General features: G+C 42.0%; 2 protein-coding genes across 2 annotated transcripts; both read right to left on the reverse strand.

Moving 5' to 3' along the window:
• Positions 1-63: 63 nt before the first annotated feature.
• LOC130701144 (progestin and adipoQ receptor family member 4-like) lies at positions 64-2553 on the reverse strand. Its single transcript, XM_057523121.2, has 8 exons — positions 2241-2553; positions 2053-2176; positions 1704-1863; positions 1542-1600; positions 1146-1249; positions 945-977; positions 728-841; positions 64-598 (listed from the first exon to the last, which is right to left on the reverse strand). The coding sequence occupies exons 1-8, from the start codon at positions 2358-2360 to the stop codon at positions 356-358; spliced, it is 957 nt and encodes a 318-aa protein (XP_057379104.1). The 5' UTR covers positions 2361-2553; the 3' UTR covers positions 64-355.
• Positions 2554-3048: 495 nt separating this feature from the next.
• Positions 3049-17146, reverse strand: LOC130701095 (mutS protein homolog 4-like). Its single transcript, XM_057523042.2, has 19 exons — positions 17100-17146; positions 14921-15578; positions 14208-14356; positions 13111-13301; positions 12922-13043; positions 10778-10998; positions 10077-10271; positions 8841-9027; positions 8604-8770; positions 8065-8168; positions 7715-7934; positions 7519-7620; positions 6785-6898; positions 4693-4901; positions 4447-4547; positions 4103-4191; positions 3637-3966; positions 3313-3581; positions 3049-3194 (listed from the first exon to the last, which is right to left on the reverse strand). The coding sequence occupies exons 2-17, from the start codon at positions 15558-15560 to the stop codon at positions 3778-3780; spliced, it is 3000 nt and encodes a 999-aa protein (XP_057379025.2). The 5' UTR covers positions 15561-15578; positions 17100-17146; the 3' UTR covers positions 3049-3194; positions 3313-3581; positions 3637-3777.
• Positions 17147-17174: the final 28 nt, after the last annotated feature.

Consider the following 17174-nt stretch of genomic DNA (forward strand, 5'->3'; position numbering starts at 1 on the left):
ATGTGCACAGTGATCCATTACATGTCGAATGGATAAACGCTGCAACATTGAAACAAAACGATCTGCTGTGAATGTGTGTCTTGAATTCTAAATATGGTGTGCACATGAATAGTGCAAATGTAGACGGGGAAAACCATCCACACAAAGGAGACGATGTTCATCTATAAAAGCAGTAGGGAGAGGAGAGATTATTTATGAAAGAGAGATCGTCAGGCCGCCGGTATGTAGGTAACTAGTTGCTGATTTAGTAACAAGGAGATGACGGGCTGAACGTTTTCACAGAATTACCCGATGGATTTTCTTTTTTTTTTTTATGAAAAAAAAAGAGAAATCCGTTTTCTTTTTTTCTTTCTTTTTACAATTCCGCTGGATCGGGCGTGGAAATGATGACTAAGGTTTCCAGTTGACTGTCAGGGCACTGCGGATGGCTGAGCCAAATAAGATCCAATTTGGAGGCGTAGTGCATCTGCACAACGGCGACCAGAACGAGCACGTGCATAATGTGATGCGAATTAAAGAAATAGTCGAATCGTCCGGGAAACCATCGTTCGGGAATTCGCATGGCTCCAATGAATCCGCCCAAAATCGATATGGCGTCCTGAGAAAAATAGATCATTTTGAATCCATGCATGTGCCATAATCGAATAATCTCATTGATGTAATGCACGTGTGTGTTATCTCATTAGCGTGAGAACACTGCATTTTGAGAGACACAGCTTGCGTGTACCTGAAGCCAAACGTGAGCAATGGAACTTGGATGTCCGGAGGCGTAGTGCATCGTTCGCAGGATTACTAACGTCAGGCGGATGAGAACCGGCAAGCAAAAACATAGCCTCCGATCCTTAATTAGACAGAAAATTGCAAATGTTTATGTCAGTACAATCCCCTCAGGCGGAAATTTTATTTTAAAAATAGAGGTAACCAAAAATGGTTTGAGATATTACCCAAGGATTTCCGCTACTTCCAGCCGTGACGGCCTGTCCGATTGCCACGTCACGCGAAATACATAGTAGCAAAAAAAAGAAATAAACGCGAACATGTTATCACATCAATTGGGTAATAAACTTTGCGTTTCTTTTCTTTTTTTTTTTTCTTTCTCCTTCGCATTCAAAGAAACAAAATGTCACATTTTCTTTTTTCTTTACTTTATATAAGCCCCAAAGACATGAGAGGCAGTAGATCACGACTATCACGATTCCGGTGCACGATGGAAAGCAGTACGTTGCCGCTATAACTCCCGTCAGAGCCCCTAGTAACAACAAATAAGATGAAAAATGTGCATTACTCCCCTTTTTTTTAAAGGGGGAATAGTAAACATACAGACACAAAAAAAAACGCAAGAAGTATATGAAAATGAAAACTCGGTCGGGGAGGGACAGCCCCACGGTCCCCGCCCCTTTCTTATTTACACTTAGCACATTGCGGATTCCTTTTGCTATTATTAGCAGCAGCGCTTTAGACAGTACAAACAAAAATGTGAAATTCCTTGCTATCAAAATTAATTTCTGTTTCCTCCCTAAAATAAAAATTGATTGATGTACCGAAACTTTGTGTGACCCAAATGCCCAACATGTCCAACTGCAGAAGGCGCCGATAGACACTACAGCCACAAAAAAAAAAAAAAAAAAGAATTGATTTGTTAAATCGAAATAATTTTTGCGTGTGTGTGTGTGTCAAACGAGGAAATTCATTTTACAACGAACCTGTATCCATGGTGATGGTTCATGAACGTATGATAAATAGCCGATCCAACCCACGGACTGAGTACGGCTACCAGATGAATGTAAGGTAAAATGGGGACTTTAATTTCGTCGTAGGGCATCAATGTCGGGGACCAGAGAATTATGTACAAAACAGGAAGGCCTATTTAAAAAAAAATAAAATCGAAAAGACATAAGCAAAAGTTCAAAATGAAGTCCATTATGCAGCAGACGTCTTTTTTTGCTCACAACGATAATGATTCTGGGAGCTGTGCCATCTGGCCCAGGACCATCCAACGATAATTTTGACTGCAGTTAAATTTTATTTTGAAACAACGAAGCGATAACGCACCATGAGTGAGAATGTTGACCGTCTCGTTGTGAAAATAAGCCAAACTCTTGATACATCCGGTGAGAGAAGCCAAGGGACGATATCCGTCATGGATGTATGGATTGAACTTCAAATGGTCTGGTTGCTAACAAATTCGAGTTAATGCACTCAAAACACAAAATTGAATGAAACATTTGTATTCAACTTACTTGAGTCCATTTGAGTAAACGTCTGCCGGTCGGCTTGTGTCCGTCGATATCGTTTACATCGACTCCATTCCGATCTGCCGGTTTGTGAGCGCAACCGTTGGACGACTCCATCGATGACATTCTCTCAATAGGATAACGTCCCCTGTCAGAATGTCCTTTTTCACACGCCACACACAGTGTCACAGACACACAACATCCAACACAGAGAGTTTTAAAAAATGTCGAACAAAACCTCCAAAAAAATGTGTTTGAACAGGGACGATAGAGAAACACACTAGCCGGACGCTCTGCCGGCAACTGACCCTGCGTCCGCGCCGTGTCTCGTCCAGCCGAGAGAGAGAGTAGTAAAATCCTACACGGAAGAAGAAGCCCAGTAGAAAGAGCATAAAGCAAGTCTTTGCGCTCGATACCGATGGTAGAGACGCCTGTCTGTAGGACCGAGGAGTAAAATGAAAATAAAATTAAAAAAAACATGAACACGAAAGAAAAAAAAAAAAAAGGAAGAGGATAAAAAAATAAAATGGTAGCGGTGGCGCTGTACTTTCTGGCTCACGAACGGCCTGGCCCGACGTCAATGGGGTTCGCCATCGTCAAAATTGGCAACAAAGGGGGAAACGGGACAAGAAAAGGAAGAACTCGAGGAAAACAAGTCGAAAAGAAACGTCGACAGTAAAACTCGTAGAAAGAAAAGCAGAAGGCTTTCCACGTCGTGGATCAATAAACCACGGGAAAAAAAAGGGGGGGGGGGGGGTAGCGCGCATCCCTCCCCACTGCACAGACTCACCCCGTTTAGAAACTCCCGACGATGATGCGCATACTCTGTCTCCCGCACGGCCTATTCGCATTCACGACGACAATAACAACAACGTCAGCTGACGTTAGACAAAAGAAACGGGCCCGCGTGATCTCGTCATTGCATTTTCCCTCCCCTTTGGCCATGTATTTCGCCCGTCCCTGGAGAAAGAAAGATATAGATTTAATTGATGTCTGTGCCAGTCGGCCGCAAAGTCTACCGCAAGACAATGCGGCTTTGACATAAAAAAAAATGATGTTTTTTTATCTTATAACTTACACATTTTTTTTTTGTTGTGTATAGGGCCGTCGTTGAAACAGACGGAAAGTCTGACGTTGCTGCCAAATCAATTACGCATGGAACTAGCAAGGAAATAACTGAAGAATGGCGCGTTGCACACTAATCGAGTTCCGATGTCTACAAGTAACGGCATTTGCGTTCGAATACTCAATCTAGCACACGAGACGGCCATGTAGAATGAATGGTATTCTCCTTCTGTCAGTGACCCAATCAGCAAAGCCCATTAGCAGCCATTCATCCATTATTGACTGCGAGCAATAAAATATTAAAGAAGATGTCAACAAAAGTATAGTTCTTGATTACCTATTACAGATCTTCAGCTGGCCCTAAAAGAATACAAAATAATGTTCACACAACTTCGAAGTGAACAGTAACAAAAATTAAAAGGTAAACGAAAATTCTGTCGCGTGAAACGGAAACGGGCGTTGGTATCCATCAACTGCTTTACTGGGCCTGGTGTTCAGCCATAATCTTATTGAGCTCCTCCTTGTAAGCGTTACGAACGCGCAGCAATTCCATCAAAAAGGTCTGATCGGGCAGCGAGTCCATCCGGCGACCGACATCTAGCAGCTTCCCGTGTAGCGCATAGTTGAGTTTGTTCATCTTGAAGTCAAAGGTCGTCTCCGGCACCGGCTGGACAGATTGTCCAGCAAAGCGTGAGGGGCCACACCACACGTACAAAATTGGCAATTAGTCCCGCAATGTCGGGCGGTAATCGATCATGAAAAAAAAAGGGATAACGAACAATTCATCAATCTCTTCTTTATACCTTCAGGTTGGTGGTTAAAATCGGAATCAGCTCGTTGGCTCTGCTCAGAATTTCAGGAGGGAAGGCCAACATGCATGCCAATTTCATGCCTGCTTGCAACAACAACAAAGACATGATGAATCGCAATTCACGGAATTCTTTTTTTCAAAGCGCTGAACGAAAAAGAATGAACTATGAGAAGAAATGGCCCGGATGAGGTCGAAGAAAACATTATTGTGGTTATGATTTTTTTTTGTTTGCTTAAGGCTGGATTGGTTTCGTGTACAATAAGGCAGAAACATAATAGCGAGAGAGAGAGAGAGGGGACAACAAGATTATTTTGTTTGGCGAAACGGAAACCCTACCGTAATTCTCCAACTGCGTGACGCCCGGCCGGATCACATGAGTGTAATCTAGCTTGGATCGCCCATCCGCACGCTCTTCTTCAAGGACTTCCATGTGGTAACTGCATTCGGACACGCGATTGAGTCACACAGGCAGATCCCGCAATTAATCATCGACATGAAAATTGAATAAAATAAAAAACGAAGCGATCAGCAGATATTTTAATTCAAATTAAAAAAAAAAAATAAAGAGCTTTGTAGACATACTTTGAAACGTTAAAGTAGAGATCCTGCAATTTAGTGATAAGTGGCGTGTGAGTGGCAATCATAACCCAGGCTTGCGTCATGATCAGTGCTTCGCAAATGCTCCAACAGATGGCACTGCCTTGATCGGCCGCCGTTTCGTTGCACAGCTCATCGATGATCACCAAAGACTTTGGGCCAGCATTGCGAACAATATAGTTCATCTCCGTCATCTGTCCAACAAAATCAAACGTTACGTGACACGCCAGCTCTCGCAAGCTGATAATAAGGCTATACGATATGGCTTACATAAAGGCAACAAAAGGGCATTACACGGATAGACGATTTGCTGGTTTAAGCTTACATAAGTTTCCCCTTTGAAAACGACGGCCAGAACGTACAAATTACATCTTTAAGGGACGGATGAAAGCTTCGTCTGCAACGATGGCTTTCTTCTTCATTAAGAAACCGATTGCTTGCAGCGGCGAAACGCCAAGGATCGACATGTTGATCTACCACTCAAACGGGGCGTTATTTCAACTCAGCAATCAACGCGGTGATGAACATCTCTACCCACTTTTTCGACTCACCAGTTTCGATTAAAGATTTGTTTTAATGTTTTTTTTCCCCAGCTATTAAAGGGGATACAAACACTCGCAGGACTCTTGTCCGCTCCATTGAGCTGGATCAAAAGGAGTGCAAAGACGATCGTGTTGATTACGAAAGTCTAGTTATAGAAGAAAAAAAAAACAAATATTACACGCATATCTGCCTATATCTACTGGAACCAAAGTCATTGCATAGGAAAACAAAAGCCATTTCTGTGGGGCCAATAAAAAAAAAAAGAAACATTTGGATCCCACCACCAACAAGTTATCCTGATTGTTTCTTTTGTGCTGTCACGGAAAGCAAAAGTAATTTGAAACACGAACGTTGCCTCTTTTTATATTGTGGGAAAAACGAAGAAAAGTTGTTCCAGGAGCAAAAGGAATAAGGAAACTATGTTGGTGAAAGCTTAAGGAAAAAAAAAGGGAGAATTCTGGGAATGATTTAAAGGCATCAGCCGGGAGAACCAATACGAAGGAGTCGGTACTCACGCGGTTTTATCGTCACGACCGGACTTGAAAAGAAAAGAAACAGCAAAAATAAAATAAAAGGTTTGCAATGAGAAAAAAAAAAAAGAAGAACAAAAGAAAAGAGTGGGGACTGAGTATCCAATAAATAATAAACGAATTCTTTTAAAAAGAAAAAAGAAATGGGGGGGGGAAACGAGTACCGAACCCAAGTGCCAAATAAAGAGATGAGCCCGGAAGTTTTATACCTTCGGAACAAAATAGACAAAAAAAAAAAAATAGATAGATCCATAATTCATTCAGTCTACCAGATGGAGGTGACATGCAAGCTAAAAAAAAAAAAAACAATATAAAAAAAACGAGGCGTCAGGATTTGTGAGTTTTATTGGCCTATCTTTTCCCAATTTTCGTTACTAAGTCGATGTGATGCAAACTAAACCCTTCATTTGTTTCAAACCCCATTTGAGAGTTTTTCATGAGTCATTTCGAATCGCCGCCTACCCCGGGATTTCAAACACGAGAGTGTATAGAGAAAAACAACGCAAGCCAAAATATAATGGAGATCAATACGGCTCTGTATAAAATAGAAGAAAGAAAGATGTTTCGAGTATGACTTGTTGGATAGTAATAACTATCACAAGAACGTAACGCCCTCGCCTGGGCTAGTGAGCGCAATAAAATCGAATTTAGCAGAAGAGAAAAAAGAATTCTCATATTCCGTGCACGAAGTTCATTCCATTCCCTACGACTTCCATAACACGAGGAATGTTGGCGGGAGTTTCGGGGCAACGCGTCACGTCAATCACGATGATCGTCAGACAACAAGAAGAAGAAAGTTGTGTTTCGACACTGAAGATTTCGAATATTACTCGGGAAAAAAGCTACGAAGAGAGACAGACTGACACATAAATAAAAAGCAAAAGTAATCATATCAAAAGAAAAAGAAAAACAACATGCAATAAGGAAGAGTCAGAGAGATGATTCTCCTGAGAGGTTTGTGTGTGTGTGTGTGTTTATATATATAAGTATATATCAATGCTCACCTCGAGCGTGAAGGAGGAGGCGTTGCTTTCCAAACGGTCGTGAGTGCCGAGCCGGGAAAACATTTGATCAACAATCCGGAATGAAGCGCTGCTAGCCGGAACAAAACATCCAATCTAAAAAAGGAAACACAAACGGTATAAAAAAACAACAAACAAAACGTTTTTGAGGATATGTTTTACCGCAGAACTCATCAAAGGCAATCCACTTACAGAATTTTTTTTTTTTTTTTTTTTTTTTTCACAAATAATAGTACGAGCAACTTACGTTCTTCGCATACATGTGCCATTGTTATTTGACTTTCTCTTCAATCAATTATGCAGGCTGTTGCTGTGCTACTACCGCACCTGGTTCGGCCGGCCCCACAACCATTGCTATGACTACAAACTAGGCAATAGACTTCCTTTTTTTTTTTAGCCACTACTTATTCCTTAGGCTTTAGAACGTTCGAAATAAAACAGTAGGGAATAAGCACCCCCCAGCTCGACCCCAATCGATCGGCCCTTGCGGCTCATTCCTGCATATGACGGGTCCTCAATAATATAGCGCAAGAAATGGATTATTGTTTTCACAGCCTTTCAAAACAAAATGATTGAATTCCCCATCTAAAGTACGAACGCCTAGGACACATCCATTTAGAATGGAATATTGAAAAAAAAAACTAAATGGGATCAAACGTGACTAGAAAATCTTGAAAGCCAAAAAAGAAAAAGATGGAAATTAGAATATAGCGAACCTGAGCCATTATTTGAAGCAGCATCACTTGGCGAATGTAGGTGCTTTTGCCGCTCATATTGGCCCCGGTGATGACATGGAAATTAGATTCCACGCTCATTTCCTGCCAAAGAAAAGAGGGGGACGTTATTCAAATCGTATGTTTATATGTGTGCCAATTGTACGATGTGCCCCAGACACAGTGAGAGGAGACTGACCGTGTCGTTAGAGACCAAAGCGCTAGGTGAAAAGCGATCCAGGATCGGATGGCGACCGGAACGGATGACGAGCTCATTGGCGAATGCGGGCCGACAGAATCCACCGGCAGAGCTGACATGGGCAAACGACACGATCACGTCCAATTGGCAAATGATTTCACGCAATTTATACAGAGATCCAATGTCGCTGCGGGTCTTGGCCAATAGATCTTCAATAACTCTGCGCAAAAAAAACAAAAACAAACAAAAGCATAAGAACAGACTTGGAATGTGAAAAAACGATTACGATCAAGACAAAGTTAGACAAATGGGTATTTTGGCCCGTTTTTTATGCAGATGTTTGAGCTTACACGTTGGTGATCTTCTCAATGTCCTTCTCGACAGATTTGATACGTTCGTTGGACACGAGGAGGTGTTGGGTCGTGAATGCGATGCAGTTCCCTTGCTTCTTTACCTGTACAGACAAAAATTCAAATGAAAAAGGGAATTATGAGCAAAATAAAAAGCAGAGAGAGAGTCAAGAATGGAAATATTATAGCCGAGTGAACATATCGGGCTCTCTAGCATTAACGACCGCCCCCCTTATGGTATTATCTCTTCCTACGGTGTCTGCTCATCGATTATAAAAAAAAAAAAAAATCATTAATCATGCTGCGGGATGACCCATGGCAAAAAAAAGTCCCCATACATAAAATGACAAAAGGGCATTCGGTTCAAACGTGTGCGATGAGCCAAAACAGTTGGTGGCAAGTTTTTATTTTGAACTTGTCGCCACTCTATTCGTTCAGTTTATGTTTTCTTCCATCAAAACGAGTTATATGACTATGTCTATAAAAAAAAAGCAACATAAGTACACCGTATAGAGAGTTGGTGTTGGGAAAGTACTTACGCACACAAAGACGGGCGGCAATTCAGGAGGTGGCGGTGGAGGTTGATAGTTGGTGTCGCCTTTCTTCCTCGTTTGACCCAACGTCTGTTGCAAATGATAGCCGCGCACTGCCGTATTGGCCAATGTCAAAGGCATTTGATATTTCTGCGACAGGTCCTCGACGTATTCTGTTTTCCACAATTGAATTGGAATTTTTTGATGGAATTTATTTTTTTTAATGAAAATGGATAAAATAACCTTCCATTTCCGTTTGGAGATCGTTATGTGTCCGCCGACAGACATCCAGCATGAGATCAACGCCGATTTTGATGGCCCGGAAACGCTGCCGCTGCATCCCTATTTTCCCTTTGACAGGTTTCACCCGCTCGTCCAAAACGTCCTGAATGCGCGACAGCAAGGCCTCGTCATTGACGGTGGCCAATTCCTTTTGCGAATAAATCAAGAAGAGAGAAAAAGAGAAAAGGGAAATCAAAGGCAACACTAAACAACAAGCGACGACAAAAGAAGCCCAAAAATGGGAGGGGGGGGGGGGGGGGGGGAAGCCTTTAGAAAAAAAAAAAGAGAGAGATAGGCAATCCGGAGGATTTCATTTTTTTTTGGGAAAACCCGCATTGCCCGTCCATACGCCAAGAGATAATCGATTGCAGTGTGTGTGTACATACCACGGCGCATCGGCATCGCAAGACTAAAAAAAAAAAGGGGAGAGGCAGCTTCGTTGCATATCACGCTCTTCTTCAATACTCCCCCATCTTCACGTGAGTGACAACGACGTAATAAATCGATAATGGAATTTTTGCTCATTTCGGCGAACGTCCCCAGCAAACAAAAATAAAAATGTTTGGATAAAAAATTATGGCTTGATTGAGGAGGAAAGATTATTTCCTGCGAAAAAAAAAATGGAAAAATTTCTCAATATGCAAAACGCGAAATGATCAACTTTGGCTTTTTAATGCCTTCCCTCCTAAAAAAAAAAAAAAAAAAAAAAAAATAATCCCAGAAAGGAACGCAACGTGAAATTGTGACACTAATGAGAACCTTTAAAAATGAAAATGGACAACAAGAAAAGGTTACAGGGTCCAGTTTTTATAGGATTCTAAACAAAGTTGAAACTATCCCAAAATTGGAAAATGGACTTGGCCATGTTATTGCCTATCTTCGAAGGGTCGCGCATCTCCTAGCAACTGCCTTTTGGCCTTTCTCTTTTAGTTTATATCCGAACGCCGAAAACTATCAACACACCCAAAAGGGACACTGGCGGTACCGAAAAAAAAAAAACGGACCAGGTATTAATGCTACGTAAGTATATATCGCACACAGAATCAAACAACGAGTCAACTAGCCCGTGTCAGACTCCCCAGAGTCCACTACTCTCTTTCGCTTGACATCCGCACTGAAGAAATAGACTTTTCACGCAAGGCTAGTCCCTTCCCGATATATATAAAAAAAAAAGGATTTTCTTTAGAAGTGAGTTACTTTAGCCAAGGAGACAATCAATGGGCTGTTGGCTTTGGCTAGTGCATCTCCGAGAGGTGCCACTAGTGATAGAATGTGCTTGAGGGCAACAGCGGCGTTGATTCGCTGTTCGACGAACGACGGGCTAGGATTTTTCGGTACAACGACGCACTGGTTCACAGCGCGCTCGACATCGACAAACCTGGACAGGATCTCCTACAAATGTTTAAAAAGATAATTAGATCAAACTTAAATAAATAATTGGAAAAATATGGGGCGAAGACAACAAGAAGGGAAAGAAAAACAATTAATTGGAATGAGCTTAGCGTGTGACAAAGCGGCTTATACCTATACATCTTCTTTAACGGGCAAAAACAAACAAATGAAGTTTCTATTTTCGATGTCGTATGTCATGGCCAATGAAAAGAGCCTATCTGGGGACAGCTAGTAACCAATCTATTCCAGCACTGGCCCAATTTTTTTTTTCTCGTTCTCTTCGCTTGTTTGTGTCTCATTCCCCCCTACCCCCATATCACCGTCTGCGCTCTATAATTCGATTGTCCAGCGTGACTATTGGGGCAGACGGCCATGATGGAACTGGTAGACGACTGACGCACAAAAAATGGTTCCTCTTTTTTTTTTTATATATATGACGGGCAGGATTTATTTGTCGTTTTCTAGGTGGTAGTTATGCGTATAATGTAGCGTGTGGTGGTGTGTACCTTGATGGGCTGGTGGAGGTCGGTAGGACGTGACGCAAGCTCCTCGACGGCATCCAGACGCTGACGGATGGCCTCCCGGTCCGTCATGGGTTCCAGTAAATTTGAACGGAGGAGCCGCTTACCGGCCGCTGTTTGGCACGCGTTCAGGGCCGAAAGTAGAGACGGACCCCCCGTTGGGTTCAAGCTGCTCACCACTTCCAGTCGGTTGGCTGTTTCCGAATCTAAAACGAGACCAGTCACCAAGTCAGTTATACACGCACAACAAGGACATCAAAGAGATTTTTAGAAATAAAAAGAACAACGTCAAAAACAAAGAAATACCATTTGCCCAGTCACGCGACATTAAAAAAGACATTGTCTCGCTTTTAACCGCACACAACACAAAGATAAGGGATATAAAGTATACACCTTCCGTCCATTATTGTACCATCTCTTGATGTCAACTGAATTCCACCCAATTTCCTTTTTGATTGTTGTCACAAAATGAAGAGTTTCGATGTCAAGTTCACCCTTTTCGGCACATGATTTCTGGGTAGGGACGCAAATCCCCCTGAAAGTTTTGTGTGCGTCGTCAAGAATGGCGGCGAGGCAATTAGTTTCTGCGTAATACCCATCCCCGAAAGGATAACTGTTAGTTGGCCCTGCTGATATACACACACACGCGTACATATATAAAGGTTCTGTGTTCCTTATCTAATGCGCTTAGACGTCTACTAACCAGCAATAGTAATAAACTTCATGTGTGGTCGGCGTGATCAAATTACCAGCCAAAGACAAGGATTCTAACTTTGATGAGCCCCCCTACCCCTTTCTTTTCTGTTCCAAAAACAATCAATAGTTAGGAAACGGGGGGATACGGGACTATGCGAAACGTTCAAAGTTAGTGCAAAACAATTCCTCAACACACCGTGTGTGTGTGTGTACAGTGAAAAGGAATGGTGAATCCAATTGGATATGCGGTGGCGGGCTAAACTTTGTACTTTGACACGCGATAATGAAATGGTTCCAGCACGCACTGATTTAATTCGTATGCTTCTATATCCCCCCAAACACTGTGTGAACACGAGCTGGGCTGCATTTTGACATGGAATTCAATTACAGGGCGTCGAACAGCCAAAATGTCATTTGGGTCTAACTGTTTTGGACATTAACAGGGACCTTAAATTTAGAAATAAACAAATATCTTTCACATCGCCCCATTCTTTTTTTTTTTAACTAATGAATCGTTTAGCGGTGAAAAAAAAAAGAGGGAAGGGCAGAGTTGTAACGAGATGTGAATTCAAAATTCGAATGAATCCACACGTCTACACGCCGCTGTAACTCGCGCTGACGTGACGTGAAAGAGAGTCAAGCAAATAACTGGCAGAAACTCGACTCTTACGCTTGTCCGCTCAAGGGGTCGTGAGTTTTTTTTTTTTTTTTGGCACACAAAAAGGAGAACGAAGCGGAGAGAGAGGCAACAACTGATTCGATTACTTGACGCTGAACGTCGAACAGTGAGCCTTTTGAGACGTGATGTGTTCCAGATCCACATACCCAAAAGGCTTACGCTCATAAGATTCTCAGTGTGATGACATTGGACTATTTTTCAAAAAACCATTGTGAAGAAACGGATCGCAAATGCCTGGTTGTTGGATTCGATTACGAAGTAGACACGATTTGCAAGCAACGCTTCCGTTCGCTCTTTTCTCTCTAACCAATTTTGATTTCAACGACTTGCTGGCTGCTACTCATTTTACGAACACGAATCACGTAGTCAATCCTTCACAAAACCTGTCGCCCCAGCCTATAAGTTCCCAGACATTCATTTTCGGCCCGACTCGAAACTTTGAAATCAATAACACATTCTCTATAGCCTTTAGGTCCTACTCGGAAAAGCTTTCATCTTTACGTCTTTTCTGATTTTCACAGGCAACACCTATGACAAAAAGTCCTTTCTTTTTTTTTTACCAATGCAATATTCAAACTTTTGGGTATTTCGTATTCTTTACGAAATTGGAAAAAGCAGGAGAAAATCCCCTTTACGGTTTGTAAAATATGGTTAAACCTCTCAAGGCTCGAAAATAGGATGTGAGTAATCATCTGAGTGGTGTGTGCGCCCTGTTGGGTTTTACAGGATCTAGTGACAAGTTTAGGCTTTTTACCTATGATGGCAGTCTTATCCGTGCCAGAGTAGTAGACTCGTAATGTCCCAGGAGCAAACATCATATTCAAATTGTTTTCCAGGTGAGCCATCAAAGCCGAGACGGAAGCGAGGGCGTAATACCTGTTTTTTTTTTTTTTCAAAATGAATTCATTCTTTGTTATCTAATAAAAACGTATGGGCGAAATACTTTTGTTCAATCAAGACGAGAATGTTCAGGTGATCGACGACGGCCAATTTTTGGACGCAATGAATGCCTTCCGTATCGTTAAATGCGCCACGATTAACGGCAGTCATGACGATGTCAGCATCGAAACGGCTAACAGCTTGCGCGAGTGGCGAGGGCGAACCGGGCACGAGGGCCGTGTCGGGCATTAACACCTGTAACGAAAATAGACAGACGGAAAAGAATTAGCTTTCATTAGCCAAACTGTCTGACACGCAAACGAGACGTCAAGTGGACAGATGATGTATTACATTAGTGTGTCAACTTTTAGTGCCTTTAAGTTGATCACACAATGAGCTCATCAAGTGCAGGGCCTGATTGTACTTTAGGCTGTGCTTAACTGATCATCCCCCTTTTCTTTTCAGTTGGGAAGCTGCTGAGATGTCACAAGGCTGAGCTAATAGGATTAAAAACTTTGTCTGTTTACTTCCATCATCTTTTTTTGCTTTACTCTTTTGTGTTTGCATCTTTTTGACTGGAACATTTTTCATCTTCGAAAACCTTAAAGCGAACAGAAAGCAAAAAAGGCTGTCAAGGCAAAAGGGGAGAGTTCAGAGAGCAGAAACAAACATGGTAATCCGATCTTTTCGAAGTAGAATCCTTTTTCATCGTCTGCTGGATATTAAATAAATGAGACCCATGTCTTGGAAAAAAAAAACTGCTGGCCTGATAGCTACTTGTTTCTTCTCCATCATCAGCACATGATGGATGGCTTCCAGTGTCTGCACCATGTTCCCATATGCACCACAATTCATTGATTTAGAAAAAAAAAAAAAAAAAATTCAATAAATCATTGGCGACGTTATGAACCTCCATTCCTACAGCATTAACCCCGACCGATTGGACTGATTTTTTTTTTTTTTCGTGTGACTTGGGGTGCACGGGCCTAAAGGAGTCTCCATTGACTCTATTGTCTGACTGAAGAAAAGAAATCGATAATGATGATAGAGGTAAAGAAATAGAAGAACGAACAAAGAAGTGGTGGGACAATGTCGTGAGATTCGTCCAATCTCTGGGCAAAGAGAAGAAAGGATAGAATAGAAGCTATTATTTGTTCATACCTCAGTTGGACGGAATAAATTCATTTTCGTCAAAGTTTTCACGAAGCCGTGAGAATCGGTCATCTGACACAAGTGAAGTTCACATGCCGTCAAGTTTATCGCAGCCATTCCGACTTCGTTGCGGGCAAATCCTCGTCCATGCACCAAACCTAAATAGCGATTGAAAAAAACAAACAAAAAAACTTCAATTTTGGAGACAACGTCCTTCCATTTTTGCCCCCCCCCCAAAAAATTTAGCTTTCATCAATAACGTATGGGTAGCACTCTGTGCCTTTATTGACCAAAGTTTCACAGCGAAACTTGGTAGTTCAATTATTCAAAAATGCCGATCCGTCATTCCGTCACTTGCAACTTTCGTTAAGGAGTCTGTTTTCCTATTTCTTTTTCATCCTTTTCCCGAGTGCCAGAGGGGACGACAAAGTGCTGGATGTGTTAACCCTGTCAATTGCCACCAGCAGTCCGCCTCCAGTTTTTTGTTTAAAAATGCAGGACGTTCCGTGCTCGACTGTGCACGGAGAAAGAGGAAAATCGTGTAAAACGTTGGACGAAAAAACGATTGATTCCATTTTCAGAAGAAAAATAAAAAAAAAAAAAAAAAAAAAAGAGCTAATAATACCGTCGTTATCACAACGGCATTTAGAATTACGCCAGTGATAGGATGCAATTCTTAAGTCGATGGATTGTCGGGCTAAAAATAGGAAAAATGGACTTGCCAACGATCACGTTGTCATCACGACGAGGACGGCCGGTTTTAGGTGTGGCGGCAACGGAAGGAGTTGCAACAGTCGTCCGTCCTGCTGTTAATCGAGGCGTAATGGCCGGTGGACCCCCGTGAGTTCCAGGAGTTCGAGGTGTCGACGGTGGTGGTAAACTATGAGCCGACAGCTCACTAGCAGCGTTGCGAAACAGCTGAGACTGGACGTCCGGGAGAGGCGAACGAAGAGGAGCGGCCGATCTGCTGTGACCGGGGGTTGTCAGTGCGGCGAATAAACTGGGAGTTGCCGAACTGCGGGGCGCCCGTCCACTAGGCTGGGCAAATATCTCTTGATCGCACGGACTGTCGCTAGTAATCGTGCTGGCCGAAGTGAAACGCAAGTTGAAGACGCTGTTGGTAGTCTTGCCGGATGTTGGTCCACTACCCGTCCATTTCGAGGCCGGTCCGTCGTGATGGATGGATGAAGATGGACGACGGATATTATCGAAAAAAGATGACTCGTTATTTGTCCGTCTCGTGCCGGCCAAGGAGAAAGGAGTGGCCGACATATTGGCCGCTCCTGTCAAGCAACTTGCCGACAATTCACTTTGACCGTCTGCTCCACTTGGCTGATGGCTCTCCATCCGTTGCGACGACATCCTTGACACGCACGGGCCCTGCAAAGAGAATTGGCAATCAATTCGAAATGGAACAACACGAGTGCAACAAATCAAGGAAATGGAGACAAAAATCGAAGACTTCCTCTCGCTGATTGCAAAAATGAGCTAGTGAAATTCAATCAAGAGGTCCTAGAGCTTTTATTAGATGGGGAAAAGGTATGGTAGCATTCAAATTGGTTCGTCAGGGAACAAAATTTCACGTCCGGAGAACGATGTCAATATTTGTTTCGACATTTGTTCTCCATCCTTTCTTAACGACTTCTTATTTCCCCCTCGATCAACGAATTGCAAGTCCCCTGCGAGTCCACAAGGAGAGGGAGGGAGAAGAGAAAGGATTGGCTCTTTAGGAAATGACATTCTAAAAGCTACATGTGGAAAGAATCCAAGTGAATGTGGTGGATAGGTCTAAATAATGAAACGGGGAAGAGACAGGGGCTTTACTTGATTGAATTATATCGAATTCAAGATTAGAAAAGTTCTGCGTACTCATAGTAGGATGAACGAGTACATTTGAGCCAATCAAAATATTGAATTATCCATTGGCAGCGAAAATGAGAATGAAAAATTGGGTTTCATTTAAAATGGCTAACATCAAAGGACAGCAAAAGAAAACCATGTAGCGAATCAAAAATAAAACGGACGTAATATATGAGAGTAGTCGGTACGTATAAAAAGGGAAGCATCCTCGGAAGTCAAAGCAGACGAAGACATTTTCAAATATGCGTGCAAGTCGTGCACTCAACCGGTTAAGACGAAGGGTAGATGATGGAAGAAGAAAAAGACGGATGAATGAGCGGAGGTGGGAGACAATACATTCAACAAAAAGAAGAGATTTATATATACCTCAAGCGAGTTTCAAAGAAAGGTTAAAAAAAAAAAAAAATCAAATATTCTAATCGAATGACCGCACGAGTTTCACGCCGGAAGCAAGGCATTTCGAAATGAAGAGGAAAAAAAAAGGATGATTGGACTTGCAGAATAATTAAGAATGAATTTAAAAAAAAAAAAGGAAAATTGAGCTGACAAATCAATAATGTCGGGTGGGTAAAGTGAAGAGTGTCTCTTTTGTGTCTGTGGTGCAGAAGCTTGTAATCACGAAAAGCCTTTTTTTTCTCTTTGTCATATTCTATTCATCAAATTTTCCCTTTCTTCTTCTTTAACTTATTCATCTTTTCCTTTTAAACTTTGATGTTGTCATTATCGTAGCAAACTCGAGTACTTGTTCCGACATCGCCACCTTAATAAAGCACCACAGTGTGGTAGGTGAAAGGGTTCTTCCTACTTTGCAAATTGCAAAATGTAAAAGAAAATAAAAGGGGGGGGGGGAACGTAACCGCGGGCGACTGCTCTTATCATTTCAATTGCGTAGTCCTCCTCAACAAAATGAATAAAGTATTTCTTTAAAAAAAAAAAAATGGATCAACAAAATTCGCTTTTAAAAGATGGTTGGTCATAACACTAAAGTAACACTGTCGAGGAGTTTGTTGAAGAACCTTGTAAAAACATGTAATGTTTTACCTGCTGCTTTTCAAGCCAACCGTTGCGAGGAGTGGCAACTCGAAGAATCTTCTTTTACTACCAAATAAAAAAAAA

The sequence above is a fragment of the Daphnia carinata genome, chromosome 10 (genome assembly GCF_022539665.2).
Source record: "Daphnia carinata strain CSIRO-1 chromosome 10, CSIRO_AGI_Dcar_HiC_V3, whole genome shotgun sequence".
In the NCBI taxonomy this organism is placed as follows: domain Eukaryota; kingdom Metazoa; phylum Arthropoda; class Branchiopoda; order Diplostraca; family Daphniidae; genus Daphnia; species Daphnia carinata.